The sequence below is a fragment of the Macrosteles quadrilineatus genome, unplaced genomic scaffold (assembly GCF_028750875.1).
Source record: "Macrosteles quadrilineatus isolate MER2022 unplaced genomic scaffold, UCM_ALF_1.0 Scaffold_6__1_contigs__length_79288215, whole genome shotgun sequence".
In the NCBI taxonomy this organism is placed as follows: Eukaryota; Metazoa; Arthropoda; class Insecta; order Hemiptera; family Cicadellidae; genus Macrosteles; species Macrosteles quadrilineatus.
The window spans coordinates 13,352,901-13,378,797 of NW_026542599.1; the positions used below are offsets into that span (position 1 = coordinate 13,352,901).

General features: G+C 32.5%; 2 protein-coding genes across 7 annotated transcripts in view; one reads left to right on the top strand and one right to left on the bottom strand.

The window, feature by feature from the left end:
• Window positions 1-15,843, top strand: part of LOC128996256 (dnaJ homolog subfamily B member 14) — a 32,550-nt gene extending 16,707 nt beyond the window's left edge. Inside the window, exons 8-10 of one of the 5 annotated variants that reach the window (XM_054421452.1) lie at window positions 1,304-1,467; window positions 3,368-3,471; window positions 7,289-7,422. In XM_054421452.1, coding sequence (XP_054277427.1) covers window positions 1,304-1,467; window positions 3,368-3,447 — 244 coding nt within the window. In that variant the 3' untranslated portion in view covers window positions 3,448-3,471; window positions 7,289-7,422. Of the gene's footprint in view, window positions 1-1,303; window positions 1,468-3,367; window positions 3,488-7,288; window positions 8,771-15,684 lie in introns of those variants that run through there. The other 4 variants (XM_054421453.1, XM_054421454.1, XM_054421450.1 and 1 more) reach the window with 4 other exon arrangements.
• Window positions 15,844-19,454: 3,611 nt separating this feature from the next.
• Window positions 19,455-22,776, bottom strand: LOC128997100 (uncharacterized). Of its 2 annotated transcripts, none has more exons than XM_054422678.1 (3): window positions 22,700-22,776; window positions 20,391-20,580; window positions 19,455-19,618 (listed from the first exon to the last, which is right to left on the bottom strand). In XM_054422678.1, exons 1-3 carry the CDS (start codon window positions 22,718-22,720, stop codon window positions 19,545-19,547), a joined length of 285 nt encoding a protein of 94 aa, XP_054278653.1. In that variant the 5' UTR covers window positions 22,721-22,776; the 3' UTR covers window positions 19,455-19,544. The 2 variants fall into 2 exon arrangements, with proteins under 2 accessions (XP_054278653.1, XP_054278652.1); XM_054422677.1 differs by having other exon boundaries at window positions 20,349-20,580.
• Window positions 22,777-25,897: the final 3,121 nt, after the last annotated feature.

Genomic DNA, 25,897 nt, shown 5'->3' on the forward strand with positions numbered 1-25,897 from the left:
AATAGTTACTTGTTTTGACTTTTTATAGTAATAAAACATTCCTCACACTGCTTACACTTAACAAAACTTCTCAAATGTTATTAAAGTAATATTATTAAAATAATTAGAGTAATATTTACATTTATAGAATTAATTAAATAAGAACGCCTTCGCAAAGGAAACGCAACTACAACACGCTCCTGTATTGCGGGTATTGCATTGACTTTCTGCAGGCGTTTTTAATTTTTTTTTTTTTTTTTTTTAATTCTCGTCTCGATAAAAATCTCGGCCAAAAAGAAATCTCGTCTTGTGTAACGAGATTTAAAATTTCCCGAAAATTTCCCGAAATTTCGAGACTTGACCATCCCTACTATACTGTTTAGTTGATGCTTACTATTATCAGTTCATTTTTACTGCTTTTAGCGAATTTCCCATATAGGGAATAAGCTATTACCGTAGGTCTCATGGTAAGACCTAGACCCGGGACCGATTTACTTTTTCGTTTTGAGGTCCCCAGAGGCCAAAAACACCATCCGTTCAAATTCATATATATATATATATATGAATATTAATATATAGAAAAACTCAATATAGAGTCAATATAGAGTAATATATAGTCTCAGTTGTGCTGAAGTATATTAATATATGTGTCCGTTAGCGCGATAACTCGAGCAAAAATTGCCCGATTTTGATGAAATTTGGTACAAACGTGTAAACCTACATTTATTCAAACGAGTTCGCGAACCAGCATAATCGGACCATGGAAACAGGGGTTTATGGGGGGTTTTATGGGGTAAAAATAGGTTTTTCCCATTTTTAACCCTAAAAATAAAAATTTTTGCAATTTCTTTCTCAACCATTTTGTAGAGCTTAAAAAAATAAATAATTTAGTATATTGAAGTGCTGTTTTATGCCTAACGGTCACGGAGATAATTCAAAAAAGTGTAATTTAAAATTCCCATGTTATTCTTATGGAGAAAATAAAACCTGTTGTAGTTTACTTGTTAATGGATATATGTTGATAAAATTTGGCAAATTTATTTATTTCATCGTATACTATTGACATATGGTCAAAAAACACTTTTTACCTTCCCCGTAGCAGCAAACCTAAGCACTGGTTAAATCTAATGTTGGTATTTGAATTGGGAATAAATGTGTCTTATTTATGGAAATATTTTAGTAAAAATGTAATCAGACAAGTTGAAATTTGCTCAGTCTGCAGGTTTGCTGCGGCGGGGGTATTTAAATTAGGTTGGTGGCTTTACTTAAAAATAAATGACTAAATCAATATTTATTAGTTGTGAAATAATTTTAAAATTTCCAGTAAGTTCCCAGTAATGCGTAACACGATGAATCTACAAGTCCCATACTATGTGAAGGAGAGTTTCCACAGTGAGTATCAAGGCTCGTTGCGGCGACTCGAGGCGTCTGTAGAAGAAGAGTATGTCACGAATCTGCGACACGCTTGCTACCGGGAGAAGAACTACAGTAAGTGACATATTTTTTGACCCATTGGAAGACATGCTTATTGATAGAAACCTTTCACGAAGACAAGAGATTTAGTCAAGTAAAATATAATAAGAGTACACTAAGTAGGGCGTATACATTTTATTTTACCATAGAGAAGTAAGGTACAGAGGAAACACGCTTATGGGACAACCGTGCGCATTCAGCTCTGGTGTGCCGGAAATGTACTTGTGATAAGCAAAGAAGAGCCCAAACGGCACCAGCACTAGTGCTAGACACAACTTAAGTGAACCATGGAGCGTATCCTCTGTTCCTTCTTCTCTGTGCTTTATACCTAAAACCGAACCTAACAGGTATTATTTAGGATACCAGAGATGGGCTGATTAATATTCTTGATTTCTAAAAACCATCAATTTAAGTAGCATTGAGGAATCACCGAATCCCTAGACTTAATGATTTTTGGGTTCAATATCAATTTCGCCTGATCTCGTTTGATCTTATGCGATCTTGCTAAAAATTTTGATCATGTCACACGTTCACGATAACGATAACATCATAATCATCCTCTGCTGTTTAGTCTATTACTCTTTGTTACATTGTGTTCATTCTTACATGAGGATTTAGGCTGAATAAGTTTGCAAGTCTTAGACAAACTTAACTTCATCCCTTATTTATCTTTCTCACTTTTTATTTATATATTCCTCTTTATTTTCTCATTAAATTGCATGGAGTATTTTAAGTTTATCATGGTGTCTACTCTCCGGGAAATTCGGGAAAACCGGGAAACCTCCGGGAATTTTATCTTACCTTGAAATGTCCTGGAAAACTCCAGGAATCCACCCAAACCTCCGGGAATCCGGAGCCCAGTCATCGGAATCGTCGCCTAACCGAAACACTACCGCTTTTGTTGCCACGATCGCGGGAAACGATTATCGTTGTTGCTAAAACCGCATGATATGCTCACGAGTATTACCGCGATCGCGAGAGACGATTATCGGTGTCGCCCAAACCGCAAAATATGCATACGGGTGTTGCCGTGATCGTTGACGGTGTGACGTTTTGTCGCTGATGTTGAAGATACTGCAAGATATGCTCACTGATATTCCCACAATCGCGGGAGATGATAACTGGTGTCGCCTTACCTACCAGTTATACTGTTTTATTATGTTGTATAAAATATTATTCTTTGGAAATGTTTTGTTTCAAATAATAATAATCATTATTAATAATAATAATAGCCTAATAATAATCATTTTCATTTATTAGCGGGTTGCGATTAGTTAAACGGGTTCCGATAGTAGCTCCTTAAAATTCAGGAATTTGTCTTGAATTCTCCTGGAAAACTCCTTGAATTTTTCAAACCAGGTTTAGTAGACACCATGTTTATTCTAACATGCTTGGAATATATTTTCGGTTGTGTAAGGAATTCATAAAAAAACTAACTATGAAGCCTGTTCAGAAAGAACAATATACATTTTAATTCATAATATTGTGAATTAGATAATTATTTTAAGAGTTGGCGGCCTCTTTTACTTTACATTTGCCAGTTCAACTAGGCCACAGAGGCCTGTGTGCGTATCATATACAGCAAAGTAAGGGGTGAGCTGGTACAGTACATACAAGGGTGAACTGTATTGATAAAAAGTAGTGGTGGGAAGCAGGATCCGAACCCACAACATCGCAGCAATAGGGGCTCTAAGTGTGTGGTGCTACCGACTGAGCCACCGAATCACCTCCAAGTTTAAAGCATTATATCCAAGATATCGCAAAGCATAAAATAGAGACGATAGCAATTCCACCTTTTGTTTTGTTCTGAAACTTTTTTTCAGCTTAAAACGTTTTTATTGTTGAAATTTGATTTTGTTGTTATTTTAATTTGATCGTTATTTTAATTTGATCATTATCCGATGATTCTTTACAGATCTAGGGGATAAACCTCATTGCAAGCGTTTACAGGAGATAAGAAAGAAATACCAAGGCCTCGCCGGATGGTTTGTGTAGTTGATTTCCTGCACCAATAGCTATGTGAGGAATTAAACTGGTGTGTGTGGGTATGATTGGCTTTTGATTATTGGCTTTCAATTGCGGTGTTTGGATGTTTGTGTTAACTTAATGGTCCTTCTCTTGTGTTTAATGTTTTGGATGACTTAGTTTACTTTACATCTTTAAAGTAGGACTTTGGAAGAGATGGTTTTATACCGTAAGCTATCACTGTGTTTTTTTTCTAGTTGTGAATTTAGATAAAATTTTTCAGTTGTACTAGTTTGTCTATTGTGTACTAAATCCTTCTTAACTCTATTCTTGGGGTTTTCCATTGTATACTTTTTCTGTTTTAGAATTTATATAATAGGTTAGTGTATCTGCCTGGATTCAAATTAAAGAAGGATTGTAGGTTAATTGTTGATAGTGCTGCGATAAACATAATTACCATTTGGAAAAATTAATTAGCACCAGATTTAGTCAGTTGGTGTACATTTTTAGCAGAAAATACAATAAGTTGTTAGATGTTTGAATGCTTCCTTATAATATCTCATCTTTGGCTTTCCTTCCATCAAAATTAAATTTTGCTACTAAACTATATACATACACCAAGTCATTTGATGTAAATTGCCAGTAGATAAAGTCAGTTGGTGAACATTGCCAGCAGATATATTTAATTGATGTAATTTACCATGCGTTATAGTCAGTTTTAGGTAGTTTGCTTTGTCAGTTAGAACGTTAGATGTAGTAAGTTTGTTTAAATCACCAACTAATTTAAAGCCTTATGGATTACTATTTTAGTATCAAGAAAACAGTTTTCTGAATTTCCTGATGTAAAATAAGTGTAAAAATACTGAATGAAACTATTGAAAAGCTAAGCAATGAGTGGGACTATTAAGTGTAACAACCAAATTTTCGTAAATAACACCAGTATTTTCTAATAACCAAGCTGTAATTAGATTGAATCAATTTTAATTATGTAATCTAACATCTCGTTATGAACCAAAATTAAATTTTTTTCTTCTCTTTCTTAAATTCTGCTCAAATAAATTTTCACACACTTTACAAACTATTTCATTTTTGTACATGTTTGGATTTGAAATATTTTCTGTTTGAAAGGAGGGATTGTGTGGGCTGCTGTTAATTAACAACATTGTACTGATTAACATGTCTGGGAAAAAATTGCCATAACTATAAAACGGTAAAAATAGCTTTTTCTTTACAAATTTGTCTGAAGTTTATTTCTTTTTCATTCTCTTTAGTTCTTTTCCTATCATTGTACGGACCTGTCCCAAGGATCTTTTTCCCCATTGCTCATTCATACCATTTATGTAATTTAATTTAACCATTTTTAGGGATAGTAGGTCTCTAATTTTCAAGATTTTTGCAAGATTAAAAAAATCTTGCTTGTTCAAGCGAGATTAACTTTGCTCCAAGACTTTTCGAGACGAGATTGAAAAAAAAAACTCCTTCAGAAAGTCTATGCAATACCCGCAATACAGGAGCGTGTTGTTGTTGCGTTTCTATTGCGAAGGCGATCTTATTTAATTTATTCCGCGCATATATACATTTTTTGTACCTAGTTATATATAAAGTAAAGTTTTTATTTAGGCTGAAACAGAACCTTTGTGAGTCAACCAGAATAACGGATAAATAAATACCGGATAAACGAGGATTTAATGCTGAACTACAATTCTTTTGTCTTTCATAGACTGTTTTTGATGTGAGACCGTTAGTTGTTTTGTAAATGTTACAGTTTTACATAAAATGATAATTTCATTTGATTTTTTTGTTATTAAAAATTGTCATAACTATTTAAGTTATTGTAAGCTTTTGTTATTTGCTCTTTTTGTATTGAACTTTGTAATACAAAAATAGTTATAGGGTTATTGCACTTAAGTTGTAGTTTTAAAGTACTGTATTGTTATTAATAACCATTAGCTCAAACGAATAATTCCTGATAGTAATGAAATAATCTCGTCTCGATCTTGTCTTGAATTATGATGAGAAAATAGCGTCTCGATCTTGTCTGGAACATAAAATCCAGTCTTGTGCATCCTTACAATTTATCAAATGTATAACTTAACACTATTACCATCAAGCTTTTTTCACCTAACCCACTAACAACTAATTTAACACAGAGTTTTATGTACATAGTGATAATAATATGTACATATTTTGTTTTGTAGCTAAGCACTATTTTAAAATTAATATTTTCACACAATAGCTATAAAACTATACTTATAAGTAGAGAATAAGTAATGAAAAAATTGTTAATATATTTCCAAGTTTATGCTACAGTGTTTCTAAAATTTGTTCCAGCAAATTTACCAGTAATATAGATATTACAGTAGTTTTAAGTTACGTAAAAGTTAAACAAACTCCTGTTTTTAACTGTTAAAAATGTATTTGTGGATTTTCTAAAGGGGAATTAGCCATACATAAAAATTAGTGATGGTCAAACCAGAAATTTCACATCTCTAAACTTAAACCAAAACTAAAAAAAATATAATCCTGAATCTCAAATCATAAAACCTAAAGGTGATTTTTTTCTTGCCTAGTTAAGGTTACAATAAATTTATGCAATAATATAATGTTTATATGCAAAACTGGAAGAAATAGACACCCGACCCTGATATAATAACATGAATATGTACACTTTAGTTTAAACTTATAAAAAACAACATGATTTAAACAACAAACACAAAATAGTGAATTAACTACTCACACTAACATAAATATGGATAATAGATCAATAACTACTAACATAAATATGGATAATAGATCAATAACTACTAACATAAATATGGATAATAGATCAATAATTAAAAACATTTATTGGTCAATGTTCAGTGGATTTTCAAATGATACCGTATTGTACATTGTTCCAGTATTTATGATACATATTGAAGTTCAGAATATAATTTACTCTTCTAGTTTTATCAGTGTTTTGGTTTCTCTTTGCTCAATTGCTGCCAGCTTGTGTAAATGGCGTTATAAGCCAAAATAATGATGCAGAAAAATGTCAGCACTTTCAAAACCTAAACTTCCAAAATCTTAAATTTCGAAAATTGAATCTCAAAACTCGCCGATCAACTCTAAAAATACAAAAAAATTTCCAGAGTTTTGATGAATTTGAGATTTGGTTTTGTAACATCACTAATACATATAGTTATGTCTGTAAACTTGAAAGATCTAAATAAAAGTTATTAGATTTTAAATACTTTAATGGAAATTTAAAAATTTAAATAAAAAGTGAAAATAAACATCTTTTTGGTTGTGTTGAAATAGTCTGATTTGACCGTGGCTGTGTTTTTCAGGTTAAAGGAGGTTGTGTCCCAGCTATTCTCATCTGTATATCATTTACTCAAATTTTTGGAACCTTTTTCCAATAACTCACCTCCTTACTTTCATATTTACTGTTGACTTTTTTATGACTCTCATACGTTTCTTTCCCCTTCTTTCCTTCTTTTTTTGTCTATCGATTCTCGCTCCCCTTGTCTTGCTTATTAATTGTTTACTGTTGACTCTTTTTTGCTTCTTTTTCTCTTCATTATTTCCTCATTTTCTTTCTTTCCCCCTTTTTTACTTTTTGTCCTCATCAGTTCATTCTAACGAGAAGCAACATAACCGACCTGGAACACCACCCACTTTTTTTACTAAATGCATACTCTTTCACTTATTTTTTTCTTCCTCTTTTTTCTCCTCATATTTCCGTTCTTGTCAATCCAATCCCTGGTGTATCAGGTGTTTAATGTTGACTCTTTGCTCCTTTTCCTCTTAATTTGTTCCTTCCTTCCTTGTTACATCACTCCCTCAATTATCAGGTGTTTGCTGATGACCGTTTGCCTTGCTTTTGCAGAGGACACGATGCAGTGGAAAGCCCGCAACTTTGGTGACAAAGAACTATTCCAGAAAGCCCAAAGCATCCGAACCCCCTCTTGTGATACTCTAGGGGAGCTGTCTATGAGGGGAGGTTAATAAACCTTGTAATTTAAGCGTAACTTCACCATTTTTGTATCACAAGGATCATTACCCATACACATGTTTTGCCGGATTTAATTTTTTCTACCATCGTACATGTAACACCATTCTATACATTTCTACTTTGCAATCTGTTTGGATTTGTTTTCAAAGTTTTTCAATGTGACAGATGCTGATGCGAGCTAATCAATTTATAACTATCGTACCTGAATGGTTTCATTTTTAAAATTACAACTTTCATTATGTTAACACACACTTTTCAATGAGTTTTTGATAATTTTTTCTACGACGATTTATGATAAGCAAATGAGGAATTTACAATTTGCTTTATTATTTTCTATTTGTTATATCAGTTTTTCAGTGCTGTCACTGATGGTGGTTTAAAGTTTAATTTTTCATTGAGCTTGTGATAAATTTATTGGTGTGATATTTATGACGTGAAAACACTGTGTTGACAGCAATAGCATTAATCAGAGTAAAAATTATGTACAAAATGAAAGTGGTTCTTTGATTTTGTGGTTTTAGTAATATTTTAATGATTTTATTTTCCATACAATCTTTCAAGACGACGGAAGTCTTTATTGAGTGTACAGCTGGTGCCAATGTCTTATTTTATTGGAATGTTTGTTAAAGTTATACCATTGACTTTGATACAAAGACTTTCAACCTGTTGTAAAGGTTGAAACTTGTTCTTTTACGAGTTTCTCGTGTTGGTGACATTGAGCGCCGCCAGTGTTGACAAAATTATTTTTTTCTTTAGGATAAATTTCATAATTTTTGTTTACTGTTTGGTTATAAAACAAAAGGACAAGCTTATAACTACATTGTTTTCATTGGTTATAATACTTTTTAAATAACCAGAAACAAATAGTAAACATAAACACACTTTCTACATGAACTGTATGGAACTAAAAGTAAAATTGTCTTCACTTGATCGGTAAGGATGTATCTATAAAGCAGTATATTTAATGTAAATGGCTAACCTAAAATCCTACTTGGCTGACAAGCCCAATTGCCATACTAGATTTTATATGTAACCCAGTAATATGTATATAATATAATGTAACGGTATATAATGCAAAGCATTTCGTAATGTAATCGTATGAAACTATTCTTTTCATTCAGATTTTAGATTTTACTAATACAGTAGAGTTTCAATAGTCCGAAATGGATGGGACCGGACCCATTTCGGCCTACCAAATATTTCGGATTAAGTGAAATGTTTACTAAAATACACATAATTATGAAATACACAACGTTTAAGTTGGCCCATTGGCCTACTAAAAGTCTATCTCGCCCGTCCGCTCGGACGCTACAAATTACTTCGTCACACAGCAAAAACTAAAGACGACAGCTGACAGCTTTTTCGGTTTTATTAAGCGGACTTTTGTATTACCAAAGTTCTGATTATCGGGATTCCATTGTATTTATTTTATTGTTCTTTTCATTATTTTTTTCATTATTTATCTTCAGTATTTGTTGACATTTACGTTAAGATCTTAAAATGGTTACCAAGCTTAAAAGCTGTAAGTGATTCAGTTTTGATTAGAAATAAAATTATGGCCTAGGTATCTAAATATTCCAAATCACTACATAAATAAGTATTTTTATTACACATTTTTGGTACACACTCCTTACTCTTCGAACCATATTAATACTTGATTGTGTAAGAAAATAGATATGACATAAGAGTATTATTGATCAAGAATTTATAATTGTTTATCTTATTTTAACACAATATTTTTTAATCCTGCCCTCACCAAATTTGTTTTTGAATATGAACACAAGCCTAGTTTAAACTTTATTACGACTACTATTAAAAATACTTTTTAAATTATGAGTAAGAACTAAAAAGCCAAACCTTGCAAACAAAATCTTAAAATCATACAAGAAAAAACATGTATCAACTGTTTAAATTAGTCAAGGTCAAATGTTCCTAAACATTAAACATTTCTATTGCTAATCTTAGCATTGTTTGCTATCCATCATTAAATCCTTGGGGTCGCTAAACATTGGGCACCTTGTAGAATAAAATCTCATCACTTAATTACTAGGGGTGTGCGAATAGTGATTTTCAACCTCGAGCCGAGCCGAGCCGAGCTTTTTAAAAAATTTTCGAGCTCGAGCTTTTTCGAGCCGAGCTTTTCCTAGCGTTACCTACCTTATCTAAGTTACTAAACTTTTTTTCTTAAAAAGTGCATAATAATAATAATGTTCTGTCAATTTTTAAATAAACACAATGTTATTTTAATATGTTTAAAAACATTGAGAATTGTCAAGACATCAAATAGTAGATAATCACGATAAGAACTGAACTGAACTAAATTAAGATGCAAGAAATAAAAGGATATCGATTGAAGGCCTGCCGAGATATGCAGTGCAGACTGAGACAATCAGATTGTCTTTCATAACAGTAACGTTCTGTTATTTAATGGCAAATAAATATTCTTGATTCTTCTTGATTCTTGAACAGAACAGCGACGCGACATTGAATGATGACAAAACAACTAGCAACTCGATTACATAATGTATATTGTAACTACTATGAATATTTAATTCTATTTTGTATAAATAAATACAAAATAAATTGTAAAACACGTGATTATTCTTTTTGTTTTCCATGCACAAAATATTTTTGTTTTATGAATCGTATTAATCAAAAAAAGAATATGGTTGGTTTGGATCCAAAAAGGTGGAGAGACAAGTAAAAAGTAAACTTATATATTAAAAAAGATATAATTGACATAGAGGAAATAGACCAAAACACTAAAATTAATAGAATAACACACAAAGTAAACAAGAAATGAAATAAAGTACACGATGATTTAATACTGTCACTCAATTTTGTTATCTAGAAGGGTCAGGGAACTAATCAATAAATAGCCAAAACCAGTTTCCTCCCCTTCACACAGTCTCACCACCCCCCTCCCCCCCTAAGCCGGGAGGCCCAACACTGTACCTTGTCCTTGAAACACCCTTGCATCTAAAACAATAAACCCTTACACCCGTGTTGCTGTTTTGACAACAGGTTTATGAATGCGATCACTATTTTTAATTTTCCAGAATTAACTATTTCTATTAATTAACGACTTTATAACTGTGTAAAAGGTGTGTATCCCTGAATTAATAAATTGCATTCTACACTTATTCACTGCCAAACATAATTCAGTAGAACCTTGATGAACTGAGAATTACACTAGCCTACATAACTTCATTACCCCAAGTATAATACCAAGATAATTTTTATAACTGTATTTGAATCGTATAATCTTAGTTTGTTAAAAATGGATTGTATGTTCAACAATAATTGCAGTCCATTATTGTTAAGCAGTCTGGTCCCAAATTATTGTTTTTGATTTTGAAACATCACAGTTCATTTGACAAAATTATAGTTGAAGCAGCCAAATGTCAAGTCGCTTGTGACATAGTTTGTTTACAAGCTTTCTCCAGACCACGGGGGAGGGGAGGGTCTGATAAGCCGTCTATTGTTCACCCCCAAGAAGGTCCGACCCTCATTAGTGCCGCTCGGCTGCACTCAGTGGGGAATCCAATACCACAAATCAATCTTTTAAATGAATACAAATGTTTGGTAATAATTGTTTTATTAATATTCACCTTAAAATTTCAATAAATTTGGTGTAAAATTTGACAAAAATCGGCCATTTTGACCGATTATTAATACAGTACCAAATACCAATAAAGTAGTACATTCATTGGTAATTAAATAATAGGTAAAAATTAACCGATTTTCGTCAAGTTTTACCCCCCTGCTGTGCGCTATGTCACAAAAGCTGATAACGACATGGGTGATTAGTAACCATGGCAACTTGTTGAATGCGTGATGAAGGGAAACCCAAGAAATATAAGAACAAAGAGAAAGAATAACGTGTTATCTTTATACCTTTTTTACAATCTCCGTTATTGTTATCTTTATGTAAGATTTTATGATTTTGTTTTATAGGTTTACAAAATAATTCTTTTTAACTACGGGAATATCAATTTATAATTTATCAACGTGCTTCTCTTCCGAAACAGCAATACCGGATGCATAATAAAGGTCGATGACCTAAAATATCACGATTGTGCAATATTGTATTTTGATGTTGAAATTACAATCACGACAAAAGTTTGTATATATCCATGGTCCCTATAGTTTAATCATTTAATATGTACACAATCAATGCTAAATAATCGTGGTTAGTTCTAACTTTATTTTTTATTATTCAAAGTTTCTACACAGTAAGACAATCCAAAGTCAAACCGGGCAATGAATACCTAAAACACAACGTATCTTGTCCTGTGATTGGAATACCACTCGCCGGCCAGTCCTTTAGGTTTAGGGAAGTAGTGCAAGTCTATATATAGCTTCAAGGTCTTACCCATCCCTTCCCCCTCCGGTCCTACTTGACTCACTACACCCGCGCTCCTTTCGAGGTCATTGCCCAACCCCTCCCACCCTTCTATTGTGTTGCCTTTCTATTGTTTCTTTTCTCACTTTTTTTTGGGAAACATTAAATGTATTGTTTACGTAACTTCACAGTAGTAGGCTAGATTTTTCTACTTTGAATTTGAAACAGTACTGTAAAAAAAACTATTACGCAGCGCCCCTAGTATCAGGAGGGAGACAAGCACGAGTTGACTTTCATTTGACCATGGTAGTTCTTTTCTGCTTTATGTCTGTTCGTTCCAGACGAATCTAATCGTAAAGCAAAACAGCCGATAAGGACTAAACTAGTTATCAGTATTGCATCATACGGCTTCTTTGCCGTTTGCTGTTAGGTCGTTGGAAACGTATTGCTGTAATTTTGTCCTGGAAAACTAATGGTGGCTATGGAGATTTAGTTTTCTGTCCAAAACGTCAAAATATATTGTCTATCCGAAAAAGCCGGATATATAACGGATAGTGTCGGATATTGAATTTGGGCCCTGTTACCCGATTTTTCAGATATCCGTACACCCCTACTTTTAAACAAAATAAAATAGGTACAAAATTGTGTGACCAGTCAAACTTTATAAACAAACATTTTATTCTATAAAATATAGATGGTAAATAGGGGTTGGTAGGGAATAAAATACAAAACAGATTAATTAATTATTTTGATAAACATTAGAAAGGTTATGGGTTTGATTGAACTAAAATAACCGCAGGGAATCTTATAAGTAGAAAAGTCGTCAACCACAATCTGTTTAATCAGTACATTGTTAGAGAGAGAGAGAGAGAGAGAGAGAGAGAAAGAGAGATAGCAGATAGGGGCGTTTGATAAGGAATCTGAAAAAGTAAACAAACAAGGAACAACGGCATGACGATACTCGTTTACAGCCTTATTGTGTCGCCCACTACATTTGCACACGTGACCACTTTTTGTTTCTTCCTTATCTTTCATCGGTCCCAAAATAGAATTCCTGAAATAGTTTGTTGGTATAATCTCCCCTCACACACAAGGCGCAGTGCTCAGTGCGCACAGGGTTGTCACGGCAACCATGTGTCGTCATAGCGACAAGCCAATCACGCACTCGCACTGCGTTGTATATTACGATACGAATAGCTGTGTTAGATAAAGTGTTTTTTTAGTTTTGACTTAGTATTAAAAGCTCGGCTCGAACTTCGAGCTTTTTCAAAATGCCTCGAGCCGAGCCGAATAATGAAAAGCTCGACCAAAAAGCTCGAAGATTCGAGTACTCGCACACCCCTATTAATTACATTAAATAATACTTTCATCCGGCAAAAAGTCTTGTATACTCTTTGTAAGTAAACCGTTTACTAAGGATTTATAGTTGGGCATTAGACAAATTTAACATTACAAGTAACTTTTATTGGAACAAAAGTTTACAAAAAATTCTTATTGTGTAAAGTCACAAAATCATATTGTTATACTATTTAGTAGATCTCAGTAGATTTACAGTAATCTCTCGCTGCAGAGCAATATCATTCTTTGATCTTTTTCAATTTTATCATTGTTACCATATTCAACGACAAGATCACGCCTGTCATCTTTGTTGTGGTATTTAGTTTACTTTTCATATCCTAATAGAGTGACTAAGTTTTTTTTAACATTGCTCTGTTAGTTTTTTAGTTGTTAAGACTATTTTCCTACAAAATCAACATTTTTACAGTGGGGTTCCTAGTCTTTCACATCATAGGGCTCTCCTAACCAAATAATATTGCCCTTTGTAGAGTATTAAATCATTCAGAAAAGATAAAAAGATATAGGGAGGGTTAAAGACATGTCATTTGGACCTAATTTTCAAATTCTCCACTGCTTGTTCCAACAGATTTATTTATTTTGGACATATTTGTATAGCTATTTTCAAAGAATATTTGTTATACTTGAGTTTCAAGGCTGTGAAGCTTACGTGGATGATGATTTATGTATGTCTTGCAAATTTAAATTTAAGATAAAACATCGGAGAAGAAATAAAAATAGTATTGTAAAGTTATGCATAAGTTTTTAGTTTACATTTTGATTCAATCTGTGTTTAAATCATTCACTATCATGAATGCAAACTAAATGTCCATGGTTTGGAAAATATTTATTGTATTGTAGAATTATTGTTGTTATTCTTTAAGTTATATCTGCAATATATTTATAATTGAATAAAAACGTTATTGTTTCAAAACAATGTTGATATTTTAATACCCCTCTCATTTTTCTATGATAATAAATTTTATGGTCCTAAAAAAGTAAAAGTTAATAGAAAATTTAGTGAATGAGTTAAGTAAGTTAGGTTTCAAAATCCACTGGCTAAAGTCATCAACTGGTATTTTGATCCTAAATTATCTGAAACTTGAAGCTGTATCTTGTCAAATCTTCTCACTGCTGGTGTTTAACGATTGGTATTAAATACTCTTGTATGGTGAATAAATTTATTTGTTACAAATTCAGATTTGAAAATGCCATGTATATTTAGTTAAGGCTATTTAGCAATGTCAAATCTTAGGTTGTGCATAGCAATCTTTTTCCAAGCAAAAAATTTTCTGTAAACGACATAAACAATACCAAAATTAAGTTGATTAAACATAACGAATTACTTAACTATAGGTCTCTCCCATGTGTATAAAAGATTTATAATTTTTGTTAATGAGAGTTAAGTTGGTTTGAGTGGTTATAATGCTTGCATCATATGGTCGGCGCTTTGATCCTGATAAAAGTCAGTTGCTTTTTGATGTGCAAAACTGCACCAAACAATAATTAATAACCAAGCAATAATTAATGCACTTAAATTGATAACTAAGTTGTAGATTTTAACGAATGGTTCTAACTTTAAAACGGATGATCATAGTAAAAAAAGCTACACAATTCACACCATTTCACACTTGTCCTTCATTAATATTTGGGGTAAACCACTCCAATTGCGTCCCCCAATTACAAAATGTAAAATAATATCGGTTGCGTCCCTATTAAAAAAAGGTAAATAATATTGATTGTGTGGGGATTGCAAAGGGTAAAATAATATTGATTGCGTCCCCTTAAAAAAAGGTATAATAGTATTGATTGCGTCCCCATTACAAAAGGTAAAATAATATTGATTGTTTCCACATTGAAAAAGGTAAAATAATATTGATTGCGTCCCCATTACAAAAGGTAAATAATATTGATTGTTTTCCTATAACAAAAGGTAAATAATATTGATTGCGTCCCCATTACAAAAGGTAAAATTATATTGATTGCGTCCCCATTACAAACGGTAAAATTATATTTATTGCGTCCCCATTTCAAAACATAAATACCTAATATTGATTGCATTCCCATTACAAAAGGTAAAATAATATTACCTTTGGAAATACGGTACGTTAAATGACCCTAAGGGGACCAGACCCAGGTCAGAATTAAAAAGGTCGGTTAAAAAGGGCAATCCCTAAAGAAAAGAATTTAAAAATTAAGTACGATTCATTTGAAATTATACAACCAATAGGCCTATTCTGAAGTTGAGCATGCTTTATTTACAAAATAAACTACACTTATCTCATATTTTCTTGAGCAATGACGATAGAAAAGTCACAAATAAACCCAAAACAGGGTTAAGTGGATGCCAAGATACCTAGAAAGTGGCGTTTAAACCGAACTGCTCTCAAAACAAGGTCGGTTAAAACAAAGTGTAACATTTTACAAGCAAGGGCGGGTATTCCGTTAATCGGTTAATTTGAGGTCGGTAAAGAGGGGGTTTACTGTGGATAAGAATTTGCATTTGATGACTTTTATAAATAATATTTGACCCAAAAAATAAGTTTTAGTTCTTGTTACTCCAAATATTCATTTGTGTTTTTATTCACAGGGAATAATGTATTGTTGAAAGCAAAATACCTTGAAGACGAATCCCTACAAGAAAGAGGCGAAAGTATCAGCACACCTTCGTGTGATGAGTATGACAACATACAAGAACATGTTAGATATAACTGGGAAAGCTAAATTACCTTTCAATTTGTAAATAGACAAGTATTTTATAACTGTATATTAAGTTGATAATGTTCACTTTTTGTTTGTGTTTATGATCTCTTTTGTTTTTGAGTGCTCAATAACACAATCTTTGGTGCTAATAAAGACTCATATTTGGTTTAGACTTATTGAATTTTGTTATGTTATGTCTCTTAAGCTCTTAAAGAAAAGCTATAAAATAGAAAAATTACTAGCCACAAAAAAAGGATTGGAAGTTTGATTTACTTTACTTTAGTATAACATTTTAACAGAGTCACAACACAATTAATGGAGAAAAATGAATTTTTCTTAAATTAAAACTACAAATTTTGGTAAATTCGATTGGTAAAAATTGTCTCTGTTATTTGTGTTATGACTATAAAAAATTGTACATTTTTGTAAAGTGAATTAAATGTTTTTTAGTCATCATACACATACCTAGTTTGAAGTCAGTACCTCAAGTTGTTCCAAAGTTATGGGAAGCTATGTAAAAAATACATAAACACTTGCGGACGGAAAACGAAGCTAGATTCGGCATATGTTTATATGATTTTTTTTGTTTACCTATGGGACATGCCCACAGAGTTTTGGGAGATAGTTTCGAAACACCCTGTATAAGCAGCTGGGTAGCTGAGAGGTAATATTAATTTGATTAATTGGGTAAAATTGGCTTAAATTTTGATTTTATTGTAAATGGTTGAACGGCTAAAATAATGATTGGAATAATGCTATTACACTCCCCGATTTATTAGGAATTGTGCACACATGGGGAGCGAGCTGGTCTAGAGGTTAGAGCGTAGGAGTGGGGGTGCCTGAGGTCCCGGGTTCAAATCCTGCCAAATCCCCAATGGATTTTATCTAAGTGATAATGCTGCAACCCCTAGGTCTAGCCTGAAGTAATGTGAAAAACAATCCCGGGCTCGTGCCTAGCGTCCTAGAAAAAAAAATAGTGCACACAATTGTTTCATTAATTCTGGCCTGTGAAACCCCAATAGCTAGATTGTTTAAAACTGAGCTCAGCTGTTCATCATGTTTAAGTGGTCCTGTCTAATTAGCTGTTCTTAGTAAAAAGCTACCGGTACGCTACAACACAGACTATCTTACACAACTTTAAACTTGTTCTGAATTCACTCTGTATGCAATGAAGACATTAACATTTTGTTAGACAATAGCTGCATGCCATTACAAGGCCTTGATAGTTTTTCCAAGACAACAATTTAGTTTTGTAACAATATTAATTACCTTGTTATTGTTAACTTGCAGAAACAATTCATTCTTAGGAATGCTGATCTCAAACAAATATCTTTTTCTGATTAATCGTTATTCCATCATTAAATCGTTGTAATAACTACTAAATAGTTGGTAGCTTGATTTCATACAAGTTTTGTGTGTAAAATCCTCATTACTAATTTTCTGTCTGTTTTGCTCTTCTGTTATGTGAATCTGAGAAGGTACCAACCAGGTATCATATGAAAGCTAGAGTCATTTAAGAAACTATTGGGAGACATTTTCCATCACAATCAGTACAATATAGATTTCACGTTTTGGGACATAGAATCTGATTTCGAAATCAGGTGAGAAAATACATAAAACATAGTAACATGTTTATGTCTGTAATTTTATAGGTATTTTATCCACGGACGGGATCAGATTCCAGATCCCAAAACGTGAAATCTGTATTTTACTAATCGTAATGGAAAAAGTCCACAATAATTTTGTAAATTACGTATAATCACCATCATCAAAAACAAACCTCAAACGAAGAAGTTACAGGTATTTATGAAAGATGTGAATCTTTGCAAAGACCTTAAACCCAAAAGCTAGTCCATTTATGGATATTTGATTTATTTTTAATGTTTTGTTTTCCTTAGACAAATGAGTATGAAGAGTACCAATATAAAATATCAGTCAATACATCAAATCTAAATGAAAATCCATAGGATCCTCCAAAAAGTATTCTGTATATACAACTTTGTCTAACATCACAGATTGGTTATTACATTATTAAAACATTTGTTGTTATTACATAACCAAGTTGCTTCTTTCTCCCTTTTTCTATCTATCCTTTTGTTCAGTATATGTTTAATCTAGTCCATCTAGCAGCTAAAAGTGGCTGTGTGGTTTCATAGGCCCAAAACCGGTCACTGGTCATGTCTGACCCTGAACCTGGATGGTTATGCAAACTACAAAATGCTAGAATGTTTTGTCCAAAGATGACTGCTGGTTACATAAGCTATATAATAATCTCACTGACTGCCATGTGTTTTCTATCTTGGTACGTTTTTGGGGTCCTTAGGAGATTTCCCTTAAACAAAGGTCATAACAATATTTTATTGTTGTAAAGTTTGTTGTCATCCCAGTGTCAAGATGTTGAATTATATTGGATTTACCTTTGTTGTTGTGTTCTTGTAGTTAAGATTGGGTTTGTGTCACCCTATGCATTCCATTCCTCCACCTTTAGGGGTCTTTTCTGAGTTCATCTTCTTATCACAAACACTATAGTAAATATTTACACACACACACACACACACACACTCGATCACTATCACCAAGTCACAGTGACTTGACCCGACCACACGTGTATTTGTGTATAGATATTTAGGAAAAGGAGTATTTCCCCTTGTGAAACTCACGAATAGAGGTTACAACACTATTATTTATTCAATCATATTTTATTGACATCACTATAGGCTACATGGAGATTAAAACAAATAAAAATTTCTTTTTATTGTTAATAACATTCCATGGAGATCAATTGACAATTTGTTCTGTCTTTTTTAGCCTCATTACAATGTATGGGAGGGTTAACAATTACCTTTACAGCAAATTTGCATATCTAGAAATCTAGCATATTTATATATTAATGTTCTTGTTTTGAAAATTTATTTATTTCACTAATACAAAACTATATGCTAATGGAGTTAAATCCTCAATTCTAAATTTAATGAAGTTTAGTCAGTCAAAAGAAAGCACTGAAGAAATTTTGATTATTTTATTTTAGTTGGTACGTTGCCTACATATAAAAAGAGATTTCAATGGGCTTAAGGATGAGTTAGTTATATGACACGATATGAATGGAGGCTGAAATTAGTATAATTTGGTCATCCAATATTTAAAAGCGTGAATTGTATCCGATTTATCAAGATTGCTTGTGTAGCTTTGTGAATTAACCAAAATCAGCTGTTTATTTTATTAGGATAACTTATTGAAATCCCTAAATGAACTAGATAGCTGCGCACAGCCTCGAACCATCAAAACTTAACTCTCTTCTCAGGATTATAGGGTGACTCATCCTAAACTCATCACCATTCATACTTGGCTTATAATAACTACCTTTGTATGGTCGCCATTTCTGTTAAAAGTATTGAAGTAAAATAAGACGGTCTGTTATTACCATACAAACACTTTGTATGTTGCATAACCTTTATTATTTCTGCAATTTTTTTCAATATAACTGGAGTAATAAATCTATATATTTTCATTGTGAAACAGATTTGTATTCAGTAAGTAACCTCATTTTGATCTCATCATTTTACTGTTGTTTTTGTAAATTTCCCTCTAACTATTCCAATTTCTTGGTAGATTTCATTGGCGGTACACTATTTTGAGGAAAAAGGTATAAAATAGGCATTTGTTAGAAAACTTAATAACTTATTTATCACATTTTATGTACATAAGAAAGCATTGTTTATGGACTTGCAGTTGAATCTAGTGAATTTTTCAGCCATGATGTTTCTTGCCACCGTATCCTCCATGGCTTCCACCTCCATGTCCGTAACTGCCACCTCCATGAACTGTCAATGAAATTATAATTATCATTTGTAACCTTATTGTTGTTAAAATGTAAAAATACTTGGTACTGCCTTGTGATCCTGCTCCCCGAATGAAATTGTGTTTTAATTTTGTCTCATCATCAATACAAATGTTGGTCACACAAAACTTGCGGGTTAAGGGTTAAGACATCATTAGGGTTATCACTCATAGTTTTAACATAGTTAGACCAAAAAGCAGTACCAATTATTTTAACCTTTTTAGAATTCGTGTCAACATGATTTGGAATAAACAGCACAAAGTAAAGGTATTGTTGTTGCCTTCACCATTTTTATGTTCAAAATAACCTCGTGATAACCTATAATTTTAATTATATTAACCTGTTGTTTGAGATAAATCATAATAAACACAGCACTGTATTTTCCATACCATGTTACTATCATAAAAATTCAATCTGTTTGTTTTAAATTTCAAGCTGATCAACTATAATTTTTAATGAACTTCTGTACCATTAATTTTTATAGAGTCCGTACCAGTGGAATTTTAAGAGAAAAATCAAAAACCATTAGCGGAAAGCTGTCTAAGCTAATCAAACTGTTGTGAATATGTAAAAAATAAATTACAAATTAATCATGAACAGCTGTTTCAGTCAGCTGGGGCTGCGATGCCACTTTTATCTTGGGCCCTTTTATTAAGGATGCCACAATCAACAATATAAACACCACAACAAAGGTAGAAGTGGTTTCAACCTACCTCCATAACCTCCATGACCACCGCCATAACCTCCATGACCACCGCCATAACCTCCATGACCACCTCCATAAGCTCCACGACCACCGCCATATCCTCCATAACTTCCATGGCCACCTCCATGACTACCATGGCCACCTCCATATCCACCGCCACCTCCATGTCTGGACTCAGCTGTTTCTAGATCAGGTGCTGCCATTGTCATACAGACAGCCACCAGGACCATGAAAAGAACCTAAAAGTCAACACTTAGTGGTCAGTCTTCAACATTTCCCTGAGAAGAAAAGAATCAGCTGATAGCGCTGATACAATCAAACATTAATGGTTGATTTGAAACTATACTGCTGGGAGCTACTTTATCTAGGTTTGAAGGACATTCATTGTCATTTTAAAAACAGAAACATAGTCTGGATGCATTTTGAAAGCTCCATGGTTGCAAGATGAGTGTACACAGGACTGGAAACATATGTGTAGTTTTGTTACTTTTGAGGTCAGCTGATAATTTATACCCAGTAACATTGTATTAAAAGCGATATAACATAGCTTCCTCATTGAATACAAGGCCACAGCGTTGGTTTATTTTACAGCAAAACATTATATTGAACTAAGAGCCTTGAGGAAAAGCCAAGAACATTTCGTAAAATGTTTGTAGTTTTTTATAACACGCAGCCGGCGAGGGCGCGTTGTTTGGCCGAAACAATGCTGGCCAACAGATGTTAAATATAACGAGTTTGTAAATTACATTTATTGTAGAAATTTTCAATACAGATTGATCGTCCGTATGAAAATGTTTTTTTTTTTAAGGTAAATTAAGAATGTAGAGCGGTCGTTTAAAACTTGGATTTACAACTTAATTAGACGTAGCAAATCTAAATGATTTACAGGTAAAACAATAAATTTTATTTTTGTAATTGGTTAAGTAAAGTTTACAAATTAATAATTTTTGCTTTGTTTAGAGTATATTTAATTTCATCATTTCATAATGTTATTCATAATGTTTTATATGTTCATAATTTTTTAATTTCATCATGTTTATAATATGGTACTGAAGATTATTTAATTTTATTTATAAAGTGGATGGTTTTATTTATGTTTTAGAGGTGGTAGAGAGGACTTGCAAGTACTAATTTTGCCTATTAAATAAAGACATTTTGCATTTAATTTGTTTTATTTAGACTTATCTCAAAATATAGTTTGGTGTGAAAACTAATCTCTTGACACTTGTATAAATCATAAAACATCGGCTCTTAAGCATGAAATAATGACTGAACCTGCTAAACTATACGAAATCAGCTATGCACGTATCGATCAATCTATTTAGGATGGGGACGCCACTATGTGCGTATTTTAATTGGACAAAGGTAACCCGATGTCAAATACAGACCAATAAACTATAAAATACAGTATGATACGAACTATTATAATATTAAGCCTCATATTCTGGCCCAGCTTTAAAATAGGATTCTGTTGGTGTGCTGTTTTCAAATGCAGATTCTTTATTATTTTAAGTTTCTTTTTTGAGTCAGTATTTGGCGTTTTATTTTACAATGGTTTTTAATGACTTGAGATGACAAGATTGGGACTAAAATGTTTTACAAATAGCACCAATATTTGAGCATAGTAGGCCTACACTGTTATTATATTATTCGTGTTATCAAATATTTTAGACTGTATTTTGTAATATTATGAAAACCGTACAAATCTATTACTTTTTATGTACAATGTTTTGTTTGTTGAAACTTAACACCAAGATCAATGCTCGGTCCCCTGGTACTTAACTTATTAACTTTTTCATTTTATAATGAAAACACCCTTATACAAATGGAACAAATTTAAAAGTAAAAAAATAGGGGTTTTTAGGGATCGTTTTAATGGGGATTGCAACCTCTATCAAAAGTCCCTATCAAAAGTTAAAGTGCCCTTCAGTAAAAAATGAAGACTTAGTTGAACATTTTTTTTCTATAGTTGTTGATTTTTTGGACCAAAACACATATATAAAATTCTGAGTCTTTTGGATAGAAGAATCAATGATAGAAGAGACTAGTTTACCGACCCATGAAATTAACATTTTTTTTTATAGAAACAAACTTTGTATTTTAATATTAAATAGTGAATACAGTATGGGTAAATTGCTGAATCGAAATCGTTGTTAACTTTTTACCTTAACAAAAATTCCCAATTACGATTACAACAAAAACAAAATTTGTATTTCATCTCAAAAATCTCTTTTGAATGTTATGTTTACATACTCATTGTATTAATATAACTAGTTATACTGCTTCAAAAAGAAAATATTTGTATACACTGTATGATATATCTAGCAAAGCATAATTTAATTAAGAGATGCTACTTACAATTGCCAGTTTAGAAGTCATGTTGCAAGATTATGAACTTGTGTCTGATGAGGGAAGCATGCAGGGCTATATATTCATGGGGCTCCTCCTACAAAAAGGGGGACAAGGGGGGTTTTAGGGGGCCGGGGGACCGAGCTAGGTCAGGACTGGTTCTTCTTCTGCACGTGTGTGTCCTCAGGACATCAGGCGACTTCTCAAGGTTCTTCTGGGAATGCTCATGGCAGGAAAACGTTTAGTTGTATTTTTTACCGACTGATCTAATTTTAAAGGCATCACAGTTTCCTGATGTGTAATTTTCTTCGTTGCCAATTGGTTTTCAATAAAAGAATGCCCCTATTGTTAATTGTGTTTTTCCAAACAGAAATGGTTTGAGGAAAACTAGTCTTAATCTTTCTTCGGGTTTTGATGTTTTAAAATAAGTAAACTAAGCTATAAGATGAATATCCATTAAGTAGTATTTCCAGAATGTGTCAAATTATGATTATCGATTTTATATTGATTCTATCAATATATATCATTATCAATTGAAGTGGAGACGCCACCTAGGTGCGATTTTTAACCCAAATATGAGCAAAGGATGCGTGTAGAATGGAGTGAGATGATCTGTGTAGCTTTGTTACTGACTAAGATCAGCTGTTTCATTAGCCAGGATCATTTTTGTTTAAAGCCCAATAATCAGGGACAGCTGGGTCCAGTTTCGAAACATCAAAAATCTACTGGCTTTTCACAGGATCGAACAGGCAAACTTTTGATTGTTAGGTGAGCACTATCACCACATAGCTACACAGCAAGTGTTTTTATTTTAGAATAATAAGACTAATTATACCGATTTATGAAAATCAACTTTCCACTCACTTAGTCCATCGTAGTAGGTCTAGAAAAATTCTCGAACCGATAGAGTATGATAAAACATTATGAGTGCTGATGTGAAATGCCTACAGTTTTCTTGTTCGATCACCAACTATGCGTGACTATGTCAAACAGAAATGGCAAGACCATTAAGAATCACTTGAAAAATGAAGCAAATATTCTGATATTTCTAACGGTAATCACTGGAAGATGAGTAAACACATCGTAGTAATACAGTTTTATTACTCTAACAATATGGGGTGGACTGTGACTGTATTGCAGCAAACACGAATTATTAAGCCTATATTTTGTGCTAAGGGACTCATTTCGGGTGACAAAGAAATATAAAAGGGAAACTAAGAAGACATCATAACTTGTAGTTAAATGTTCAATATAACTAAATGATACAATCAAAATACCCCCACAGCAGCAAACCTACAGTCTAAGCAAATTTCCATTTACCCGGTTGGATTTTTGATAAACATATTTCCTTAAAATTCTCAGAATAATTTTCCATTTAAGAAACATTAATTTTTATTTATTTTCCAAAAGAATAACATAGACATTTTAAATTTACAGTTATTGGGAATTTTCTACGAAAGAATTAGGCGTACAAAAAAACTTCAATGTACTAAAATACTTGTTTTTTAATCTCTACAATTTTTAAATATTTTTAGTTTGTAGGCTAGATCTTTTTCAAAAAGTTGCTCCAAAAACATGAGATTAATACTTTATATATTTTATGAGTTTCTTCGTTCTGTGTGCTTCTACTTAATTTCAAATGAAACCATGCAATTACGTTTACAGTTTTAATTTCACTTTCGAGCAAATAAAAACTGCCTTATACATCGGATGTAGAGATTTATGATTAGGCCATCACTATTGCAACGTTTATGGAGATTGCAAATACCCACATTGCAAACACCATTTCAACATTTAGAAAAAATAATAAAAATAATAACAATCAAATCAAAACAAATACCGTATACTTATATGGCAATACAATCAGGTGATCTTTTGTTTGCAATCTGGGTGACATCAGCATATGACAGGAATAGCACACCTATGTATTTTACTTCCACCATGGGTGAAGTCCTTAAGGAAATTACATATTTCGTTACCATTCACAGAAACGCTGGATCACAAGCTTTAATGACACTTAAATTGTGAAAATCGGTTACAGTGAGTAGGCCAGCTGAAAAGGGATGTTACAGAAAAAAACCCCTGTGGAATGAAACATAAATCTTGAACTTCCCCGTAAAAAATCTGGATTGTATCTGTTTTTATCAATATTTTTTTTCCTGTTTTACTCATGCTGCATGGTATTTATTGTGTTACTATCATTCTAGTTCTCCTGTTATCGTTGCTATAATCTATTGTATTGCCATTTTGTTCAGAATGTTATTTTAAGCGAATCGTGAATCATTATCATTTATCTTGAGGTTATCTTTGTTATTATTTCTTATTCTAGAAATCTTGTTGTCTCTTTTTACTACTTATGTACTGACCAGCGTTTGTCACAAAGACATTCTGTGTTTTCCTGTAAAAATTGTTTATACATAAAAAACTCCTTTCTTGTATTAAGTATACAGGGTGATTGATATAAGTGTGCCAGCCGTTTTATTCGAAAACCATAAGAGATATAAAAAAAGTTAAATGGTAAGTGCCTTGGATTTTTTATTTAAAAAATTATAGTCAAGTCAAAAAAATTATTTTAGCCGCCATTTTTCATTGGAAAAATGGCCTCCAACTTTGATTTTTCTTATGGAACACTCTGTATTTCATGATGTATTCTGGTAGAAAATGTAATTTTAAGACGATTTTATTCTTGTAAATCTTTTCATAAACCTAACCGTTTCAAAAATAATAATGGTTTAAGTTGTGAAATTTTGAATGGTTTTCGAATAAAACAGCTGGCATGCTTGCTAAGGCCTTTATCGAAACTCTTTCTCATGCAGAAATTTCAAAACTTTAACCATTATTATCTTTGAAACGGTTAGGTTTTTTGATATAGTGGGATATTTATTAGTTGGGATTATTTTCTTCGACAAAATCAGCAGACACAATTTTATATCCATAGAGATGAACAGCTGATATGCTCAAATCCAGCTCATAATTTTGTCACATGAAGAAAAAGAACTACTTTCGCCTTGCAATGCATAAAAACAGCCATTTTTGTGAAATTGAGACGAAAACTAAAGTTTTATTACTCTGAGCAGCCTGAAGATAGCAGCAATTTATTTTCAAACTAGAATCGTGAAAAGGTGGCCAATTAAAATAAGTGTAAAATTTAAATGAGTATTTCCCACCTTTTTCACATTTCTTAAAACAATTAACTTGACTTTGGTG